Source organism: Trichomycterus rosablanca, chromosome 5 (genome assembly GCF_030014385.1).
Source record: "Trichomycterus rosablanca isolate fTriRos1 chromosome 5, fTriRos1.hap1, whole genome shotgun sequence".
Classification (NCBI taxonomy): domain Eukaryota; kingdom Metazoa; phylum Chordata; class Actinopteri; order Siluriformes; family Trichomycteridae; genus Trichomycterus; species Trichomycterus rosablanca.
This window is the reverse complement of record NC_085992.1, coordinates 632018-651467: the sequence shown is the minus strand read 5'-3', so window position 1 is coordinate 651467 and position 19450 is coordinate 632018. Positions and strand designations below refer to the sequence as shown.

Genomic DNA, 19450 nt, shown 5'->3' with positions numbered 1-19450 from the left:
ACACTCTTATACAACCTAAAATCAGAAAAAGCAAATAAAATAAAAACACAGAGTTTCTAACACTGACTCTGACGTTTATTTGATGTCAGACAGGATGAAGCTGAGATATTTCATCTTATATCTGCTCAACTTCATTTCATTTATGGCACTGAGCACATCCTAAACTTTTCTGAGGAGACACTTCTGAAGGTGTCTGAAGTAATCGTCTGGTTTATTATACCGGGCGTTTATTCTAAATCTCTAATATTCTAAATCTCTAATATTCTATATCTCTAATATTCTATATCTCTAATATTCTATATCTCTAATATTCTATATCTCTAATATTCTAAATCTATAATATTCTAAATCTGTAATATTCTATATCTATAATATTCTATATCTATAATATTCTATATCTATAATTTTCTATATTTCTAATATTCTAAATCTATAATATTCTATATCTATAATTTTCTATATCTCTAATATTCTATATCTCTAATATTTTAAATCTATAATATTCTAAACCTCTAATATTCTAAATCTCTAATATTCTATATCTATAATATTCTATATGTCTAATATTCTATATCTCTAATATTCTAAATATATAATATTCTATATCTCTAATATTCTAAATGTCTAATATTCTATATGTCTAATATTCTATATCTCTAATATTTTAAATCTATAATATTCTAAACCTCTAATATTCTAAATCTCTAATATTCTATATCTATAATATTCTATATCTATAATATTCTATATGTCTAATATTCTATATCTATAATATTTTAAATCTATATTCTAAACCTCTAATATTCTATATCTATAATATTCTATGTCTAATATTCTATATCTATAATATTCTATATGTCTAATATTCTATATGTCTAATATTCTATATCTATAATTTTCTATATCTTTAATATTCTAAATCTTTAATATTCTATATATATAATATTCTAAATATCTAATATTCTATATCTATATTATTCTAAATCTATAATATTCTATATCTGTAATATTCTATATCTATAATATTCTAAATCTATAATATTCTATATCTGTAATATTCTATATCTGTAATATTCTATATCTGTAATATTCTATATGTATAATATTCTAAATCTATAATATTCTAAATCTCTAATATTCTATATCTATAATATTCTAAATCTATAATATTCTATATCTCTAATATTCTATATCTGTAATATTCTATATCTGTAATATTTTATATCTCTAATATTCTATATCTGCAATATTCTATATCTGTAATATTCTATATCTATAATATTCTAAATCTCTAATATTCTAAATCTCTAATATTCTATATCTATAATATTCAGGTGTGTGGAGATCGCTCCATCACTGTCAGGGTTTTATCTGCTGTTCTTCTCTTAATAATGAGAAATATGATTTACAGCATCAGCAGTGACCTCAGGATCATAATCATGCTGAAAAATCAAACCATCCCCAATCAGGCTCTTTCCAGAAGGATTCACTGGACAGTATCCCGGACACCACCGGCAGAAATGCAGCCACAAACCAAAACACACCCTCCACCACGTTTCACTCCGTCTCCAATCTCCCTCCAAAAATCTTAACCTCAGATTCATCACTCAGTTCAACTCTTCTCCTCTGATCTTCATTCCAAGTTCTGTTGATTCAGGGGTTCAGTGTTATTCAGGTGTAAGTTAGAGTGACCACACGCCCTCTTGTCCCCGGACACGCCCTGTATTTCGGTCGGGATTTCTAAATCACCAGCAATGCCCAGGATTCAGGGGGGTGCTGGAGCCTATCCCAGCTTTTCAGTGGGCGCAAGGCACACAGTAGCACCCTGGACGAGGCGCATACACACACACACACACACACACACACACACACACCTACCTATAGGGCAATTCAGTGTCTCCTGTTAATCTGACTGCATGTTTTTGGACTGTGGGAAAAAACCCACACATACACGAGGAGAACATGCAAACTCCACACAGAAAGAACCCGGCCTGGGGATGGAACCCAGGACTTTGTGTCCTGTCGTTGTGAGGTGACAGTGCTACCCACCGAGCCACCGTAATAACAATAACAGAATAACAGAATAACAGATCTAACAGAGGTTTAAGACTTGTGCTGTACAAACATCTCTGTGTAAACCAGTGTGGACAAACTGGTTTGGACTGATTCTTCTACAGCCACGCCCTCTCCAACACACACACACACACACACACACACACACACACACACACACACACACACACACACACACAGCAAAAGTATGTGGATGTATTATTGAATTCACATGTTTCAGCCACAACAGTTCTAACAGCTGTAATAAATCAATAACACGCAGGTAATGACATGCTTCTGACTCTACAGCAACAGTTTAGGGAAGGACCTGTCCTGACCTCAGCTCCACTCAAACATAACCAGCAGGTTCAACTTCTACTGGAACCTCGTTTTACTTCAATTGCAGCATGTGTGTGTGTGTGTGTGTGTGTGTGTGTGTGTGTGTGTGTGTGTGTGTTGTGTGTGTGTTTGCCCTGTGATAAATGAATGAAATCAAACCCACTGTGACCCTGACCAGGATAAAGCAGAGTGAATGAATGAATGAATGTGAATGTTCTGATTAGGCACTCTCAGTGCAGGTCACAAACCCGTCTGAAAAGATCAGTTACAGAGGAGTCGGGTTTAAATACAGACCAGAGTTCTGATAGATGTTCTTATGTTCTGATAGATGTTCTTATGTTCTGATAGATGTTCTGTTGTTCTGACAGATGTTCTTATGTTCCAAAATATGTTCTGAAGTTCTGAAAGATGTTTTGAGGTTCTAAGAGATGTTTGGATGTTCTGATAGATGTTCTAATGTTTTGATGTTATAAAGACATTCTGATGGTTTGAAAGATGTTCTTATGTTCTGATAGATGTTCTGATGGTTTGAAAGGTGTTCTGTTAGATGCTTTGATGTTCTGACAGATGTTCTCATAGATGTTTGATGTTCTGACAGATGTTCTTATGTTGTGACAGATGTTTGGGTGTTCTGAAAGATGCTCTATTTGATGTTCTGATAGATGCTCTGAAAGATGTTTGGGTGTTCTGACAGATGTTGTTATAGAAATTCTGACAGATGTTCTGTTGTTCTATGTTTGATGTTTGATGTTGTGATTCCACATGTTGAGGTTCAGGTTGATTTAAGGCTGTTTACTTTACAGTTAACCAGTTATGTCACACACCTGCCAGCCAATCAGAAATCAGGATTCTCTCTCTGGAGATTCTGTGTCTGGAGTAAAGCTGCACAGTGATTGGTGGGTTTGATTATTACTGTGTTATTACTGGACGGAGATAAACAATGGTGCTGCTGGGTGTGTGGGTGCTGCACAGCTTCAGGATCTGTGAGGAGTGTTGATGTGTGTGTGTGTGTGTGTGTGTGTGACGCTCTGTCTTGTACCCAGTGTTTTATTCAGGTGGTGCCAGACCCACTGTGACCTTGATCAGGATTAAACAGTGTGTGTGTGTGTGAGGAGAACAGTGAGGCTCAAACAGGGCGCCTGTATGAGGAACAGCTGCTGCACCGTATGTGTGTGTGTGTGTGTGTGTGTTTATGAGTGTGTTCACTGTGCATGTGTATTTATGTGAGTGTTTTACAGTGTGTGTGTGTACAGTGTGTGTGTGTACAGTGTGTGTGTGTGTACAGTGTGTGTGTGTGTGTGTGTGTGTACAGTGTGTGTGTGTGTGTGATGTCATCGATCCTGTTTCCACTGTTTTCAGGTATGTGTGTGTGTGTGTGTGTGTGTGTGTGTGTGTGTGTGTGTGTGTTATTTGATCTGAGGAATGTGCAGCACCAACAGCTGCTGAGTGTTCAATAGCTACAACACACACACACACACACACACACACACACAGTGAACACACAAACACACACACATACAGTGAATAAACATATGTGCACACACTGCACACACATACACACACACACACACAAACATTAACACAGTGAACACACATCATGTGAAGAATTGTGATCATGTGATCTTTTGTAGTAGTTGAATCATGTGATCATGTGCAGTATTGTGATCATGTCAGTATTGTGATCATGTGATCATGTCAGTATTGTGATCATGTGATCATGTCAGTATTGTGATCATGTGCAGTATTGTAATCATGTGCAGTATTGTAATCATGTGATCATGTCAGTATTGTGATCATGTCAGTATTGTAATCATGTGCAGTATTGTAATCATGTGATCATGTGCAGTATTGTGATCATGTGATCATGTCAGTATTGTGATCATGTGCAGTACTGTGATCATGTGATCATGTGCAGTATTGTGTTCGTGTGATCTAGTGTAGTATTGTGATCATGTGATATTGTGTAGTATTGTGATCATGTGATCTAGTGCAGTAGTAGAATCATGTGATCTACTGCACTATTGTGATCATGTGATCTAGTGCACTATTGTGATCATGTGATCTAGTGCAGTAGTAGGAGCATGTGATCTGGTGCAGTAGTGGGATCATGTGATCTAGTGCAGTAGTAGGATCATGTGATCTAGTGCAGTAGTAGGATCATGTGATCTAGTGCAGTAGTGGGATCATGTGATCTAGTGCAGTAGTAGGATCATGCGATCTAGTGCAGTAATAGGGTCATGTGATCATGTGATCTAGTGCAGTAGTAAGATCATGTGATCTAGTGCAGTAGTGGGATCATGTGATCTAGTGCAGTAGTTGGATCATGTGATCTAGTGCAGTAGTGGGATCATGTGATCTAGTGCAGTAGTGCAGTAGTAGGATCATGTGATCATGTGATCCAGTGCAGTAGTGGGATCATGTGATCTAGTGCAGTAGTAGGATCATGTGATCTAATGCAGTAGTGGGATCATGTGATCTAGTGCAGTAGTGGGATCACGTGATCTAGTGCAGTAGTGGGATCATGTGATCTAATGCAGTAGTAGGATCATGTGATCTAGTGCAGTAGTAGGATCATGTGATCTAGTGCAGTAGTAGGATCATGTGATCTAGTGCAGTAGTGGGATCATGTGATCTAGTGCAGTAGTGGGATCATGTGATCTAGTGCAGTAGTAGGATCATGTGATCTAATGCAGTAGTAGGATCATGTGATCTAGTGCAGTAGTAGGATCATGTGATCTAGTGCAGTAGTAGGATCATGTGATCTAGTGCAGTAGTGGGATCATGTGATCTAGTGCAGTAGTAGGATCATGTGATCTAATGCAGTAGTAGGATCATGTGATCTAGTGCAGTAGTAGGATCATGTGATCTAGTGCAGTAGTAGGATCATGTGATCTAGTGCAGTAGTAGGATCATGTGATCATGCAATCTAGTGCAGTAGTAGGATCATGTGATCATGTGATCTAGTGCAGTAGTAGAATCATGTGATCATGTGATCTAGTGCAGTAGTAGGATCATGTGATCATGTGATCTAGTGCAGTAGTAGGATCATGTGATCTAGTGCAGTAGTAGGATCATGTGATTTAGTGCAGTAGTAGGATCATGTGATCTAGTGCAGTAGTAGGATCATGTGATCATGCAATCTAGTGCAGTAGTAGGATCATGTGATCATGTGATCTAGTGCAGTAGTAGAATCATGTGATCATGTGATCTAGTGCAGTAGTAGGATCATGTGATCATGTGATCTAGTGCAGTAGTGGGATCATGGTAAACAATGAGGGTGCAGCTTGTTTTTTTGCTAATCCCTCAGTGCTAACCAGTTCTACTTCCTATAAAACCAGTTTCACTGGAATTCTGCTGTAACCTCCCACTCACTCACCCACAGTAACAGTTACACTAGCAGCAGCACTCAGTGTGTGAGGCGTGCAGGATCCCCACAGGCTCAGTCCTGTTTCTTTCTTTCTTTATTCTGATTGTGAGGTGTTTGTTTTCCACTTTGGTTCCATTCATGACAGGACAGGTAGTTCCAGGTTACCCATGATGCATCGGTACAAGTTCAATAACAAACAATGTCCCGGTTAATCTTGTGTCTCCCATTCACCTCACTTACAGACATGGGGAGAACATACAAAACCACACACAGAAAGGATCTGGAACCCAGGACCTTCCCACTGTAAGACCACAGCGCTTCCCAGGCTCTGTCCTAATCCACTGTATTATAGCACTACATTCATTCAGCAGTGGTTTGGGATGGAGCCACCCAGAATGATGAAGATCTTCTGTGTGCTGGATGCTTCAGGTCAGTCACGTTAAAAGGCTGAATGTTTCTTCAGATGTTCCTTGACGTGGCTTCAATCTCGCCATAAAGATCTGAATTATAGAGGCTGCAGAGATGGTTGTCCATCCATCCAACAGGTTCTCCATCTCTGTACAGAACCTCTGGAGATCTAGCAGAGTGACCACTGTGTTCTTGTTTACCTTCCTGACCAGGTTCAAGGTCGTACCGAACTTCTGTTATCTCAGAATTATTACTGATGGAACCCTCATCACAAGGTGATGCTGGAGATATTTGGACGGTTCCTTGGACTTCATGGCTTGTTTTGTAGGTCCTTATAGATCCTGGTGTGCCTTTCCAAACAGCCCAAACAATCCTGACAACCAAACCGGTTTAACACCATGATCGAGTGTGTGGGGGGTGTGAATACTTTCTGAATCCGGCATACCCATGGAAACCAGTGCCCACGTCTTACACACTTAAAGCAGTGTGTTGTGAGCACCAGTTTGGCATCCAGTACCATGACAACAAAAAAAACCTACCGCCATTCCTCCCCGTCCGTCCTAATCCCCCATTCGTGGTCGATATATTGAGTTCACGAAGTTCCGCGGCACTGTCGCCATGGTAACCGCATCCTTATTACATGCTCTGATTGATGGAGGTGCTGCAGGAGCGGAGGGAGCACCGTGTACCAGAGATGAATTAGTATCGATCGTGTGATGCAGTACGGTGGAACGACGGGTGCCAACAAATCTGGGTCGTAATTCTGGTGCCAAGTCAATGCCCATCGAAGTGATCTGGAGCTGCATGAGCAGAGTAATGCTGAGTACTGCACGGGTACATCACTACACCCCAGTCTGTCCTCGGGGGTGGGGGGGGTGGGGGGTTCCATAACTAAACCAACCAAGATACCTTTACTCTGATAGTACGAAACCCAGAAGAAGGAGTATGAGTATGGTTGGAGAAGACCAGATATAAAGGTGGGCACCATGTAGGGACCAAAAAAAAGGAACAGGGAGCCAGTGTAGATGTTTGAGAGTAGAAATTATGTGTTTCCATGCTGTTGTGTGGGTAAGAACCCTAGCACCTGAGTTCTAACTCTGATCCAGAAGTCGGTGGAGAACAGCAATGCAAAATGTCAAGTTGAGATGCACCTCTGCAGTAGGGGGAAGAAGTCTGAAGAATAGATTTGGTGGTGTTTTTAATGCGAGGTAACACCAAGGCTTCTAACCTGAGCTGAGGTGGATGGTATAGAGTCTGGGATGGTCAGTGATAGGTAAGGTGACCGGATTTGCAATCAACAATGCCATACTGGTCAGTCTCAAGAAGTTCACACTCATCCATGTCTGTAGGTCAGTAAGGGGATCAACTAGAGCAGAAGGAGGTCAGATGTTTGAGGGTTCAGTGTGTATATCCTTATCGTAACAAGCATAATTAATATAGGAAATAACAGTGGACCAGGTACCCAGCCTTGGGGAACACCCTGAGAAAGCTGTGATGAATCTGACCCATGCCTGTCTATCAAGACAAATTGCTCTCTGTCTGAGAGAAACCAGAAATGCCAACAACTATTCCAGGTCTTTGCAGGGGTCACATCCAGCAGAACAAGAGTGTTTAATAATCCACGATCATCTGCAACCCAGACTGGAACTCTTTAAATCATTGAAGGCAAGATTAAACCTCAGAGCTCTCCAAGAGGAGTTAGAGGGGCTGATAGCTGCACAAATCTTCATGGTCCAGTCCAGTTTTAAGTTGGGTAGGAAGATGTCAGAGCTGAGAGAAGCACTGACAGTCATTGTTGAAGGACATAACGAGGGAAGACGTGCTTTACCCAGATGAGTCGATGGGATCTAGTGGACAGGTAGAAGTTCTAGATGCCTTGATCAGCTTCTCAGTAGAACTCTCCTTCAGGAGTCCAAAAGCAGATAAGTGTCTACTGACTATTGTCTACCTGGTGAAGGAGACGCAGGGTTAGACTTAAGTCTTGGTCTATCTTGAAATCAGTTCATCCACAGAGCCGAAGACGCTAAGAGTGACTAGACCTGGAGTCGTGTTCATTAGCGTATATTTGTTTATGTTTTAATGTTAGGGTCAACAATGTGCATCATGTTATTGTTTGGTAGTAGAGATATTGCAGTCATGCTGCTGTTGGCCTCCTGAGCGATACGATCTTTGAGACTCCAGATCTCATCCTGGTGTTTATAAGCAGGTGAACTAGAAGACGGTTCCACCAGCCTTGACGTTCGCTTGTGTTGTTGTGTTTTGCAGGACGCACAGAGGGCAGCCTCGTGAATGGACCCAGAGCAGGCCAGATGGAAACAGAAAAGCCCAGACATGAGACGGAAGAAAGTCTAATACTCGCCCAGTTCAGCACCACCCACCGAGTGCCTACGAAGCTGCAGAATGGAAACCAGTCGCCTGATGCGAGCACTCAACAGCTCAACGGGGATTCCAGCTGGAGCCTGTTCAGGCCAACGAAACGCCACTGCCTAAGCCCCGCGGCCACGCCGGATCAGGAACCGTACGGGATAAATGGCGAGACGAAGCACAACCTTTATGAACAGTCTGCGGTGGCCAACCATCAGGCGAAGAAGTTCTGTGCTAGCTCAGAGATGGACGCTGATGGAGGTCTGGATAAGATCCACGAGCTGAGCAAGTCAGTGGTGAATAAAATAAACTGTAATTATCCTAATGGTGACGTTTTCTCACTACCAAGGAACAACCAGGTGCCAATGCCCAACGGTGCTACACCAGCCACACCTTCAGTGGAAGATCCGGCTGGTGACCTTACAGATAAAGCTCTGCCTCAGTCTCAGTATTATCCAGAACATGCAACACCACCACCACAAAACAGAAACACCAGCAACCTGCACGAGCAGGTCATCCCTTCACCCTCGAGTACCTCAGGTTATCCTGTTTCAGCCCAAATGCTGGGCTCTGCGCCACCTGCCAGTTTATCCGTGGATGCCTATGGCAGCAATGGCTATGACCCAGCGCTTATCGTGAACGGGCACTCGGAAAGTTTCAAGGCAGAACTTCTGCACCAGCAACCACCGTACCCTCACAGTGACCTCCCAGCTCTGGTAAATCACTCACAAAGTGAACCGACGTCTGGACGTGTCCCAACGAGAGGTACCGGTGTTCCCTCTCTGTCTCAAAACGGCCCAGGATGCTTTGCTGGCAAACCAGATGATTCAAGCGAGACCTCAAATCAGATGTCTTACCCAGTGCCAGGGCGAGGTGAGGAGACCGGCTCCTTCAGCAACTCAGCAGCCGTTACGAGCCAACAGCACTTACAGTACAGCCTGCAGCAACGCCCGTCAGATGTTTCCTGCTCAGCTGATAACCACCTCCAGGGCGGCGTGGTCTCCACCACCCCGCCTCCTCTACAGCCGCCAGCAGCTCCAAAAAATCAGTGCAGCGAGCCGGAACAGAATGCACCGGACCAAAAAGGCCACGTGGCTCCCGCCGCCACCCAGGGAGGCTGGATCAATTTAAATGCTGCCCCAGCTGCACAGCACCATGCCAACCAGCCGCACATGTGGAGGAGTTACCCTCAAAACCAGAGCACAGACAGACAGAACCAGGGTGGCATTCACATGCACTCCAACTGCAACCCACCGGAAAAGGGTCAGTTACTGAACGGATACAGCTTTGCCACACCTCCTATGCAACCTCATCACAACGTTGACCGGGAATGTCGGCACGGACGTCCACAAACTCCCTCCGACATGCACGTCCAGCCTCAGCCTAACATCCAGCTCAATCAACTTCAAGCCCAAGAGCAAGTACACCAGCAGATTTACCCCCCAGAGCAACAGCAATTACGTCAAAACAACCAGAACCAGCCACAGCGGGTACCACCTCCACAGTCCAACCAGCAGCATGCCAGCACTATGCAGCATTCTGATAAACATCCACAGAACCCTCAACGGCACCCAATGGAAGGCTACACACAATCAGAGATGATATCTCCAACATACAGACCACCTAGACCTCCTGACCCAGTAGAGACTGGATCTAATCCATCATCCACCAACCTTCCTTTTTCTGATCAATCCCGACCCAACTCGGAGCCGTTACCTAAAGACGTGCCACCCATGTTTAGCAGTGATGCAGCGGAGATGCAAAAGCAGCAACAGAGACAGTACAGCCCGTCTCCCGGTGCCCAACACTCCCAGCATTCCCAGCAGCATATTAAACACTTCTTGCCGAACAATTTGAACTTTCCGCATTCACAACCGCAACAGCTACCGGAGGGTCTTCAGTGCCGATACACACCAGTCCAAAGGTTTCCCAAAATGGAATCACATGAGTCCTGTTCCCAGTTCCAGAGAGGGCCTTTCCCAAACCCTGGTACACCAGGAGACTTCCAGAGGCACGCCGCCCTGCGAATGCATCTCCTTCAGAAGCAGGAAAGACCACCTCGTCCCCAAAGCCCAAGCATGATCAGACCAGACATGCAGTTCATTAAACGTGAAAATGGCCCCAGATTCGAGGCCCCGGTCCAAATGCCAGCCCCACAGATGCAGCACCAGTACAGTGGCATGCAAGCCACGGTAAAGCGGGAGCAGCTGTTTCCGACCTGTGGGCAGAGCCAGCAGAGGAGCATCCTGGCCACCATGGAGCAGAAGTTACAACAGTTTCAGCCCTCCACCGCCTTCGAGAGGAAGTCACTCGTTATCAAGTCCCCCAATAAGGTGAAGGTGGAGATGTCTGGAGGGGTGGCGGTGGTTTCTACCAATCTTGAGAGGAGCAGTGAGGACCACCGTAAACCTCCAAATTTCACTCCCAAAAAGGAGCCGGGGCTGAAGAGCTTTCTGGAATCACCCATGAAACTGCTGAATACCCCCATCAAGAACCTGCTGGACACTCCTAACAAGACTCAGTACGAGATCCCTTCATGTCACTGCGTTGGTAAGAGAATCATGCTTACACATCTACTTCCTAAAGCTCAGGGTATTGTGGGTAAGACTGGTATACACTATATGACCAAAACTATGTAGACACAAGTTCAGTATTACTAACAGGTTAATAATATAGAATCAATTCTTTGCAGCCAACATTGTGGTTAGGAGCAGGAGAGAGGTCTAGAAAAACCTGATCCTCCAGAGGAGCTGACGCCAACCTCAGCCAAGATCTTCAGTGCATCAGTGCCCGATCTCCCACAGACACACACCAACATCTTAGGCAAAGCTTTCACAGCAGAGTAGAGGCTGTTATAGCTGCAAGGGGGTGGAGTAACTCCAGAATAATGTTATGGTTTTGGAATGTCGATGGGATGACCCAACAGTACGATATGGTCCGCATCTAAATCCAGAACTATCCGTAACGTGCACCAGTCTGATTCCAGTTGCACAAGGGAACCAGTGAAAGGCTGATGGTGATGGTGTGACCACATTCTCCACCAGACGCTGAGAGCAAATAATGTGAACAATAGGGACGACTGTCCGGTCGCCCCGCTCCGGTTTAGTGCTGGTTAAATTTTCTGTAACCCCGTCTGCCATGGCACCGCTTTAGTTGGATTTCGAGTGCCGATTCTGTTTAAACCAGTGGTCCTGACCACCGGGCTGCGGGTCATTTATTCCCGGGCCACACAGAAAGAAAAGCAGTTTTTACTGCTTCTATTTCGAGTGTTATTGTCTTATTATCACGCCTAGGTGGAAGCAGCGTCTCGTTCCATCGTTTGTGAGCAGTATTAATAAATCCTCCCGTCCCCGCCGCTCCGTGGTGCAAAAAAGGGAAACGCTGGGTCAAACAGTCAATGTTCTGCACTATTTTTTGCCCCACACATTCGGCTCGCTCCGCTGTCCTTGGTCAGTAATAGTACCCAAATGATCACTAAGTCAGGAGTGGGATGATGTATTGAGGAAAAGGGGCAAAACCTGTTGGCCAAATTCTGAATTTACTCTAAAACCTCCCATAATTCCACGCAGTTTTGTAATGAACCGATTTCTGCTACCGAGACTGAAGACTTTCACTCCTTCAGCTTTCCCTCAGTTGGTTCTCATGTCAACTACAGGTGTATGTAAACTTCTTACCTTAAATGTGAACGCAGCACCTTAAGGATTAAATGCCCAAACTGTTAACGGGCATGAGATAATAATATATTACAGCACTAAACACTAGGTCAGGTCACACCAGTACATCACCAGTGGTGCCACTTAATACCAAGGCCTGAAGGGCCAGAGTACACTTACACCTATCAGCCATAACATTAATACCACCTCCTTACCATATAGAAGCACTCTGTAGTTCTACAATTACTGACTGTAGTCCATCTGTTTCTCTACATGCTTTGTTACCCCCTTTCATGCTGTTCTTCAATGGTCAGGACCCCCACAGGACCCCCACAGAGCAGGTATTATTTAGGTGGTGGATCATTCTCAGCACTGCAGTGACACTGACACACTGGTGGTGTGTTAGTGTGTGTTGTGCTGGTATGAGTGGATCAGACACAGCAGCGCTGCTGGAGTTTTTAAACACCTCACTGTCACTGCTGGACTGAGAATAGTCCATCAACCACAAATATACAGCCAACAGCGCCCGTGGGCAGCGTCCTGTGACCACTGATGAAGGTCTAGAAGATGACCGACTCAAACAGCAGCAATAGATGAGCGACCGTCTCTGACTTTACATCTACAAGGTGGACCGACTAGGTAGGCGTGTCTAATAGAGTGGACAGTGAGTGGACACGGTGTTTAAAAACTCCAGCAGCGCTGCTGTGTCTGATCCACTCATACCAGCACAACACACTAAAACACACCACCACCATGTCAGTGTCACTGCAGTGCTGAGAATCATCCACCACCTAAATAATACCTGCTCTGTGGTGGTCCTGTGGGGGTCCTGACCATTGAAGACCAGCATGAAAGGGGGTAACAAAGTATGTAGAGAAACAGATGGACTACAGTCAGTAATTGTAAAACTACAAAGTGCTTCTATATGGTAAGTGGAGCTGATAAAATGGACAGTGAGTGTAGAAACAAGGAGGTGGTTTTAATGTTATGACTGAGGTAAATCAGGTGGTGCCCTCCAGTATTCACCTGAAAGATCTAGAACACAGAGACAACGTTGATGTTGATGCTGAATGCAAATCAGATTCAAATAAAAGATTCAAAATGTCTCCCTCTGTTCTACTCAGAGCAAATCATTGAAAAGGATGAAGGGCCGTACTATACCCACCTGGGTGCAGCTCCGAATATCAAGGGCATCCGAGAGACCATGGAGACCAGGTAGAACACTCAAGTCCTTTCATACATGCCAACGTATCACCCTACTTACACTCGTAATAACAACGGGTTTCTGTTTTACCCCTGTTGAAGGTCTGGACTGACTGGTGGCGCCATCAGGATTGAGAAAGTGGTATATACAGGCAAGGAGGGCAAGAGCACGCAGGGTTGCCCCATCGCTAAATGGGTGAGTACAGCACTCAGTCTATGAATGATAGATTATGATGTAATAGTAGCAGAGACGGGGACTCACACACACAGCGACTATGTGTGATAATTATATACATATTAGGGCTGTCGAAGTTAACGCGATAATAACGCATTAACGCAATCTCAATTTAACGCGATTATAAAAATTAGTGCCGTTAACGCAAATTCTAGTTCATGTTGAGACTTGACTGGTAGAACAAACGTTTTAATGTCGGACTTGCCACCGTTTTTTATTTGCGGTTTGTTAACATAATGTTACCGAGCGTGGTAGTGTCGTAGTAACGCACTTGCATAATAAAGAAGCTGCCAGTCCTCCATTCACGTAACGCTAGGACGGACACTTAAAAATCCTCCTTTTGGAGTGAACTGGTTTCTTGATCAATATTATTTACCATTGGCTCAGGTACATGTCGAAACAAATGCTTTGTATTTCATTGGTTTAACAGCCTCATTTGACTCCTTATAGAGCTACCACTGGCCAATCGGAGAAGGTCCGCCCTCTAAATGCTAGTCTGTGATTGGGTGGTTGAATTTCGCCCGCCCTCTCTGTTTTGTAAACACCGCGCTACCTGAGTCAATCACTCAGCTCTCATGATCAGGAACGCGGTGAAAATGCCAAAAAGTAAACTTTTGAGGCAGCGATGAACGGACCTAAATATGAAAAGACACAACATTTAGTGAGTAAAACAGTCATTTGTTATATAATTCTTGCTTAAATTGGTCAAAAACTGTTATATGGGTTCTGGATTCATTCTGTGTGTTGCAGTAGCATGTCCCCCTGTTCCTAATAAGATGTCCGGCTTTTTGGGGTGTAATGTCCTCCTTTTTGTTACTATGAATCTGGCCACCCTAGTCTAAACACATTCAGTTCGTGTAGAAACGTCCATTAAACCACTGGATAGTATTACTGCCTAGTATGTGAGTGAATAAAACTCCCTTACAGTTTTCTCTTGTCCCAGCAGTTTTTAACATTAGTACATTTAGCATAAAATGTGTTCACCATTGTAATTGTAACATTTCACTTAAAAATCCTTGTTTTCTATAACATTTACACAGATTTTTTTTAATGCGATTAATCGCGATTAACTATATGAAATTCTGAGATTAATCGTGATTAAAAATTTTAATCGTTTGACAGCCCTAATATATATATTTATTATTATTATAAATATTCTGCTCTCTAAAAATAAAAATAAAAATAAAAATAATAATAATTTTAATAATAATACTAATAATAATAATAATTAATAATAATAATAATAATAATAATAATAATAATAATAATAACAACTCTCCGGACGTCTTAACCTGCAACACACACAATGTGTAAATGTTCCAGCAGCTTCCGGTGTAGTGATGAAACGTCGCTCCCTACTTAAAATGGTGGAATACCCTACCTAGTGCACTTCACAGGAACAACCGGGGTGAATGGAACGCTCCTACAGAATCGGTGCTAATGGTTGAAAGACGCTTTCTGAACCAATCAGAGCTTCTGATTGTAATTGTTAGTAAGAAATGCTGTTATTTGCATTTATTCGGTTTGCGTCACACAGATGACGTGGTAATGAAACGCTCGATCGGCTTTCTAACCACTTCCTGTTTTACTTCACCACCGGGAAAAGTTTGGAGGTTTTTAATTATAAGCACATTTACAAAATAACGGATTCTGTTCCTAATGGGACGCACGCTTATAAATGTAATAGCATCTGGAAGAACAGAAGCTAAGGTAAGCAGCGGTTATGATGGTTTTTGCTGTGTTTGGGATTTTGGCCGCTGTGCCGTGATTTATCGAGCGCTTTTGTTCTGTAATGAAAACAAAACGTATCAGTTGAAGCTTTTAACTGGAACCTTCTTGTTACAGAACTCTAGTCTAAAGACTCGTGACTTGACTCGGACTGGTATTTTGTGACTTGTGAACATCTGAATAGTAGGAGTCAGATTTGGAATGACCCATTTGCCGGGTGCCTGTAGGTAATACGGAGATCCAGTGTGGACGAGAAGCTCCTGGTGCTGGTACGAGAGCGGGCCGGACACTCTTGTGCCACATCCTGCATCGTGGTGGCGATCATGATCTGGGACGGGATCCAGCAAAGCCTGGCCGATCGGCTCTATGGGGAGCTGAGCGAAACTCTGACCAAGAACGGCGTCCTCACCAATCGCAGATGTGCTCTCAACGAGGAGTGAGTGCAACACCAAACAATTAGGACACACCCCATACTGGTTAAACGTTCCTCTCCAAAGTCCTGACCTCATGTGGACTGTGTGGGAAGGTCAAGGGTCTGAATTGATCACATTGCTCTGTTATCTTCATCAGGAGGACCTGTGCATGCCAGGGACTGGACACGGACGCCTGTGGAGCTTCCTTCTCCTTTGGATGCTCCTGGAGCATGTACTACAACGGCTGCAAGTTCGCCAGGAGCAAGGTGCCGAGGAAATTTAAGCTGCTTGGTGACGATGCTAAAGAGGTGGGTCATACCCTTCTGACCAACCAGGTTAGCAGGTTAGGTCCATGTTTCTGTAGGTACTTGACTTGTTTGATTGCTCCACAGGAGGAGAAACTGGAGAGGAATCTTCAGGAGCTGGCGACGCTGATTGGTCCCGAGTATAGACGGATGGCACCTGAGGCGTATGGCAACCAGGTAAATATCTCAACGTACCTGCCATCATCAACGTGGAACTATCAAAGGTCTCAACTCAAAACTCAAAGCAAAACGAGAGCCATAAACACTTCTGAGAAAGATGTGGCCTTGATCCACTTCCAATCGATTTAGTGGTAGCTCAGTGGTTAGGGTACTGGACTAGTAATCAGAAGGTTGCTGGTTCAAGCCCCACCTCCACCAAGCCATCACTGTTGGGCCTTTAAGCGAGGCTATTTACCCTGCTGGATTTATCTGGGGTCTGAGCGCAGAGTCAGAGGGTTAAGAGCCTTGCTCAAGAACCCAACAGTGGCTCCGAACCCTTGACCTTCCGATTGATAGCCCAGAGCACTCCTCGCTGAGCTACCACTGTCCGGATCGATTGCAGCAAACACAGGGCAACCCTGAGCAGCTCTTGTTCTAGCTGAGAAGATCACACAGAGGGTCACTCTGATTTAATAACGTTCATTTTCAAAACGGGACGTCCGGCAAGCTCACAGTCAGGCGTCCCAACTCTTTTGGCTGTATATTCTTCTGGTGGAAAGCTGAAGGCTTCTCAGTTTAGTTAGAACGTCCACTGAGCTGCTTCTTCGTTCCAGGTGGAGTACGAGTACAGAGCTCCCGACTGCCGACTGGGTCTCAAGGAGGGACGTCCGTTCTCCGGAGTCACTGCCTGCCTGGACTTCTGCGCCCACGCCCACAGAGACCTCCATAACATGCCAGGAGGAAGTACAGTGGTAAGTTGAAGGAACGTTAATAATAATGGCACCAAAAGGATGGTATGGAGTAGGTACCGTGATCTAAACTCTTCAATAGTTCGTTACTTAAAAAACTGGACGTCCGGCGCCCAGGTGGAGCAGCGAGATATTCCACTACCACACCAGCGCCGAGACTCTGAACTTGGGCGCCACCTAGCGGGCATAATTGGCAGTGCCTGCAGCAGACACGTTTCTGCTAGGGAGGGATGACCGGACTATGTGGGCGGGGTCTTCAAATGCTGTGTAAGGACCTTGATTAGCAGATAGAGGCGCCTGTGCAGAATGGGTGGAAAAGGGTTCCACTAAGTGTTCCTGAGTTTAGTTATCAAAGAGTTAAAGAAATGGTTTTACCGCCACCGTTCACTCTCACGTCCGCCTCTCTTCCCCCCGCTAGGTCTGCACGCTAACTCGAGAAGACAACCGGCAGATCGGAGAGATTCCCGAGGACGAGCAGCTGCACGTGCTCCCGCTGTATAAGGCTTCGTCCACCGACGAGTTCGGCAGCGCCGAGGCCCAACTGGAGAAGACCAGGACCGGAGCCATCCAGGTACTGAGCACCTTCCGCAGGCAGGTCCGTATGCTCGCGGAACCCGCCAAGTCCTGCCGTCAGAGGAAGCTGGAGAGCAAAAAGGCTGCGAACAAACCTCAGCTCAACACTCCAAACGCCAAGGTGGACGCCCAAGCCAAGCAACAGAAACTAAGCGCTTATAGTGGCATGGGGCAGAACCACCCAGCAACAGGTACCTACAAACACCTACCTGCTGTAAATCTACCTACAGTTGTTCTTGGTACTCACGTCAATCCTGCTTTATATTCAGGCACGGATCCAGGGCATCAAGGTGCACCACCTCTAGCTGCCCAAAACCAGCCTCAACAGCAGCACCAGCAGTCCAAACCCAGCACTCCTCTACACTTCCCTAGCCCTTCACCCCCCACCAACTACCCGAGGTTCCCCAACACCCCAGGATCCTTCACTAGCACTTCAAAACCAGCCAACATGTTCACTCAGCCTCACAGCTCAGCAAGCCCTTACCACTCTCCCTTACCGGTCCCTAATCCCTACATGAACGGTCCGAATCCACCCAGCCCTTTCCCCGGGGCACTACCGCCCAACAACCTGTACCCTGGTTACCAGTGTAACGAGGGTATTCCCATGGAGAACTACCACCCTTATTACTCCAATCCGAATAACCTTGGTATGTACAGACAACAAAGACCGCCTGTGTACCCGGACCAACCATTTGGCATTAATTACCCACCAGGCTATGGTGAGCCAGGTCTGCCTGTTAATGGTTATGCCAACCCCAACATGCACCGCATCGGACACTACCACGGGTACACTCCTAATGGTGGACCCAATGCCCAGTTTATGGGTGCCGTCCCCAGACCTTCCTCTGCCCACCCAAGCCTGGACTATGCAGCTGCAAACAAATGCGGTCAGTTTGGTAGATATCCCAGTTCCTACCTAGCCCAGAATCCTCAAATGCAGTTCCCCCAAAATACTGACCCCTTAGGTATGCAAATTAAACCCGAAATGAGTCTGCAAGGGTCAAATGGTTTCCCTGGCATGCTTCCTCCAACGGGAGTGGACGGAATGATCCCCGGTCAGCCTCCAGGTATGAACCTGCCCAATGGAACCATGCTGCCCCTTATGGTCAAGCAAGAGCCTGGAGTTGTCATGCCTGCTCCAGAACCTGAGGAGGAGGACATGTGGTCAGATAATGAGCACAACTTCCTGGACCCAGACATCGGAGGTGTGGCATTGGCGCCGAGCCACGGCTCCATCCTAATCGAGTGCGCCAAGCGAGAGCTGCACGCCACCACGCCACTCAAGAAGCCTGATCGTACCCATCCGACCAGGATCTCGTTAGTCTTCTACCAGCACAAGAACCTGAACGAGGCGAAGCACGGGCTCACGCTGTGGGAGGCCAAGATGGCAGAGAAGGCCCGGGAGAAGGAGGAAGACGCCGAGAAGCACGGCACCGATGGGACGCCAAGCAAGGGCGGCAAAAGGGTGAAAAAGGAACATCTGGAACCTTCAGCCGACACCTCCGATCCACCGTACAAGCGCTTCATCCAGATGCTGGCTGAGCAGTCCCTGTCCTGTACCACGAACACTTACGTCAGCTCAGCTCCGTACGCCTTCACCAAGGTCACCGGGCCTTACAGCCACTTCTCGTAGAGACCTCCTAACATTTAGATCAACCTGGTGTGAAATGGTGCTGCACTTGTCGAGGGTCACGGCTGTACCGGCCCGGAGACCTTCAGCAAAGACACTGAGATAAAAAAGCTACACGGACGATCGGGTCTGAAGATCAGTGAGCGATCAGTTGGTGTTTATTTATTTCATAACTTCATGATGGTGCACTGCTCTTCTCTCTATGGTGCTTCAACACTTCCAGGCTGGAAACATTTACAGCGGTAAAACGACCGATCACGGCCTGTAGTCGT

General features: G+C 45.2%; 1 protein-coding gene across 2 annotated transcripts in view; it reads left to right on the top strand.

Moving 5' to 3' along the window:
* tet2 (tet methylcytosine dioxygenase 2) overlaps positions 1 to 19449 on the top strand; it is a 21391-nt gene extending 1942 nt beyond the window's left edge. Inside the window, exons 2-10 of one of the 2 annotated variants that reach the window (XM_062995459.1) lie at positions 8432 to 11080; positions 13308 to 13398; positions 13489 to 13582; positions 15577 to 15785; positions 15920 to 16070; positions 16155 to 16244; positions 16841 to 16978; positions 17394 to 17739; positions 17818 to 19449. In XM_062995459.1, the coding sequence (XP_062851529.1) occupies positions 8476 to 11080; positions 13308 to 13398; positions 13489 to 13582; positions 15577 to 15785; positions 15920 to 16070; positions 16155 to 16244; positions 16841 to 16978; positions 17394 to 17739; positions 17818 to 19181 (5088 nt within the window). In that variant the 5' untranslated portion in view covers positions 8432 to 8475 and the 3' untranslated portion in view covers positions 19182 to 19449. Of the gene's footprint in view, positions 1 to 8431; positions 11081 to 13307; positions 13399 to 13488; positions 13583 to 15576; positions 15786 to 15919; positions 16245 to 16840; positions 16979 to 17393; positions 17740 to 17817 lie in introns of both variants that reach the window. The other variant, XM_062995458.1, reaches the window with a different exon arrangement.
* The last annotated feature ends 1 nt before the right edge of the window (position 19450 follows it).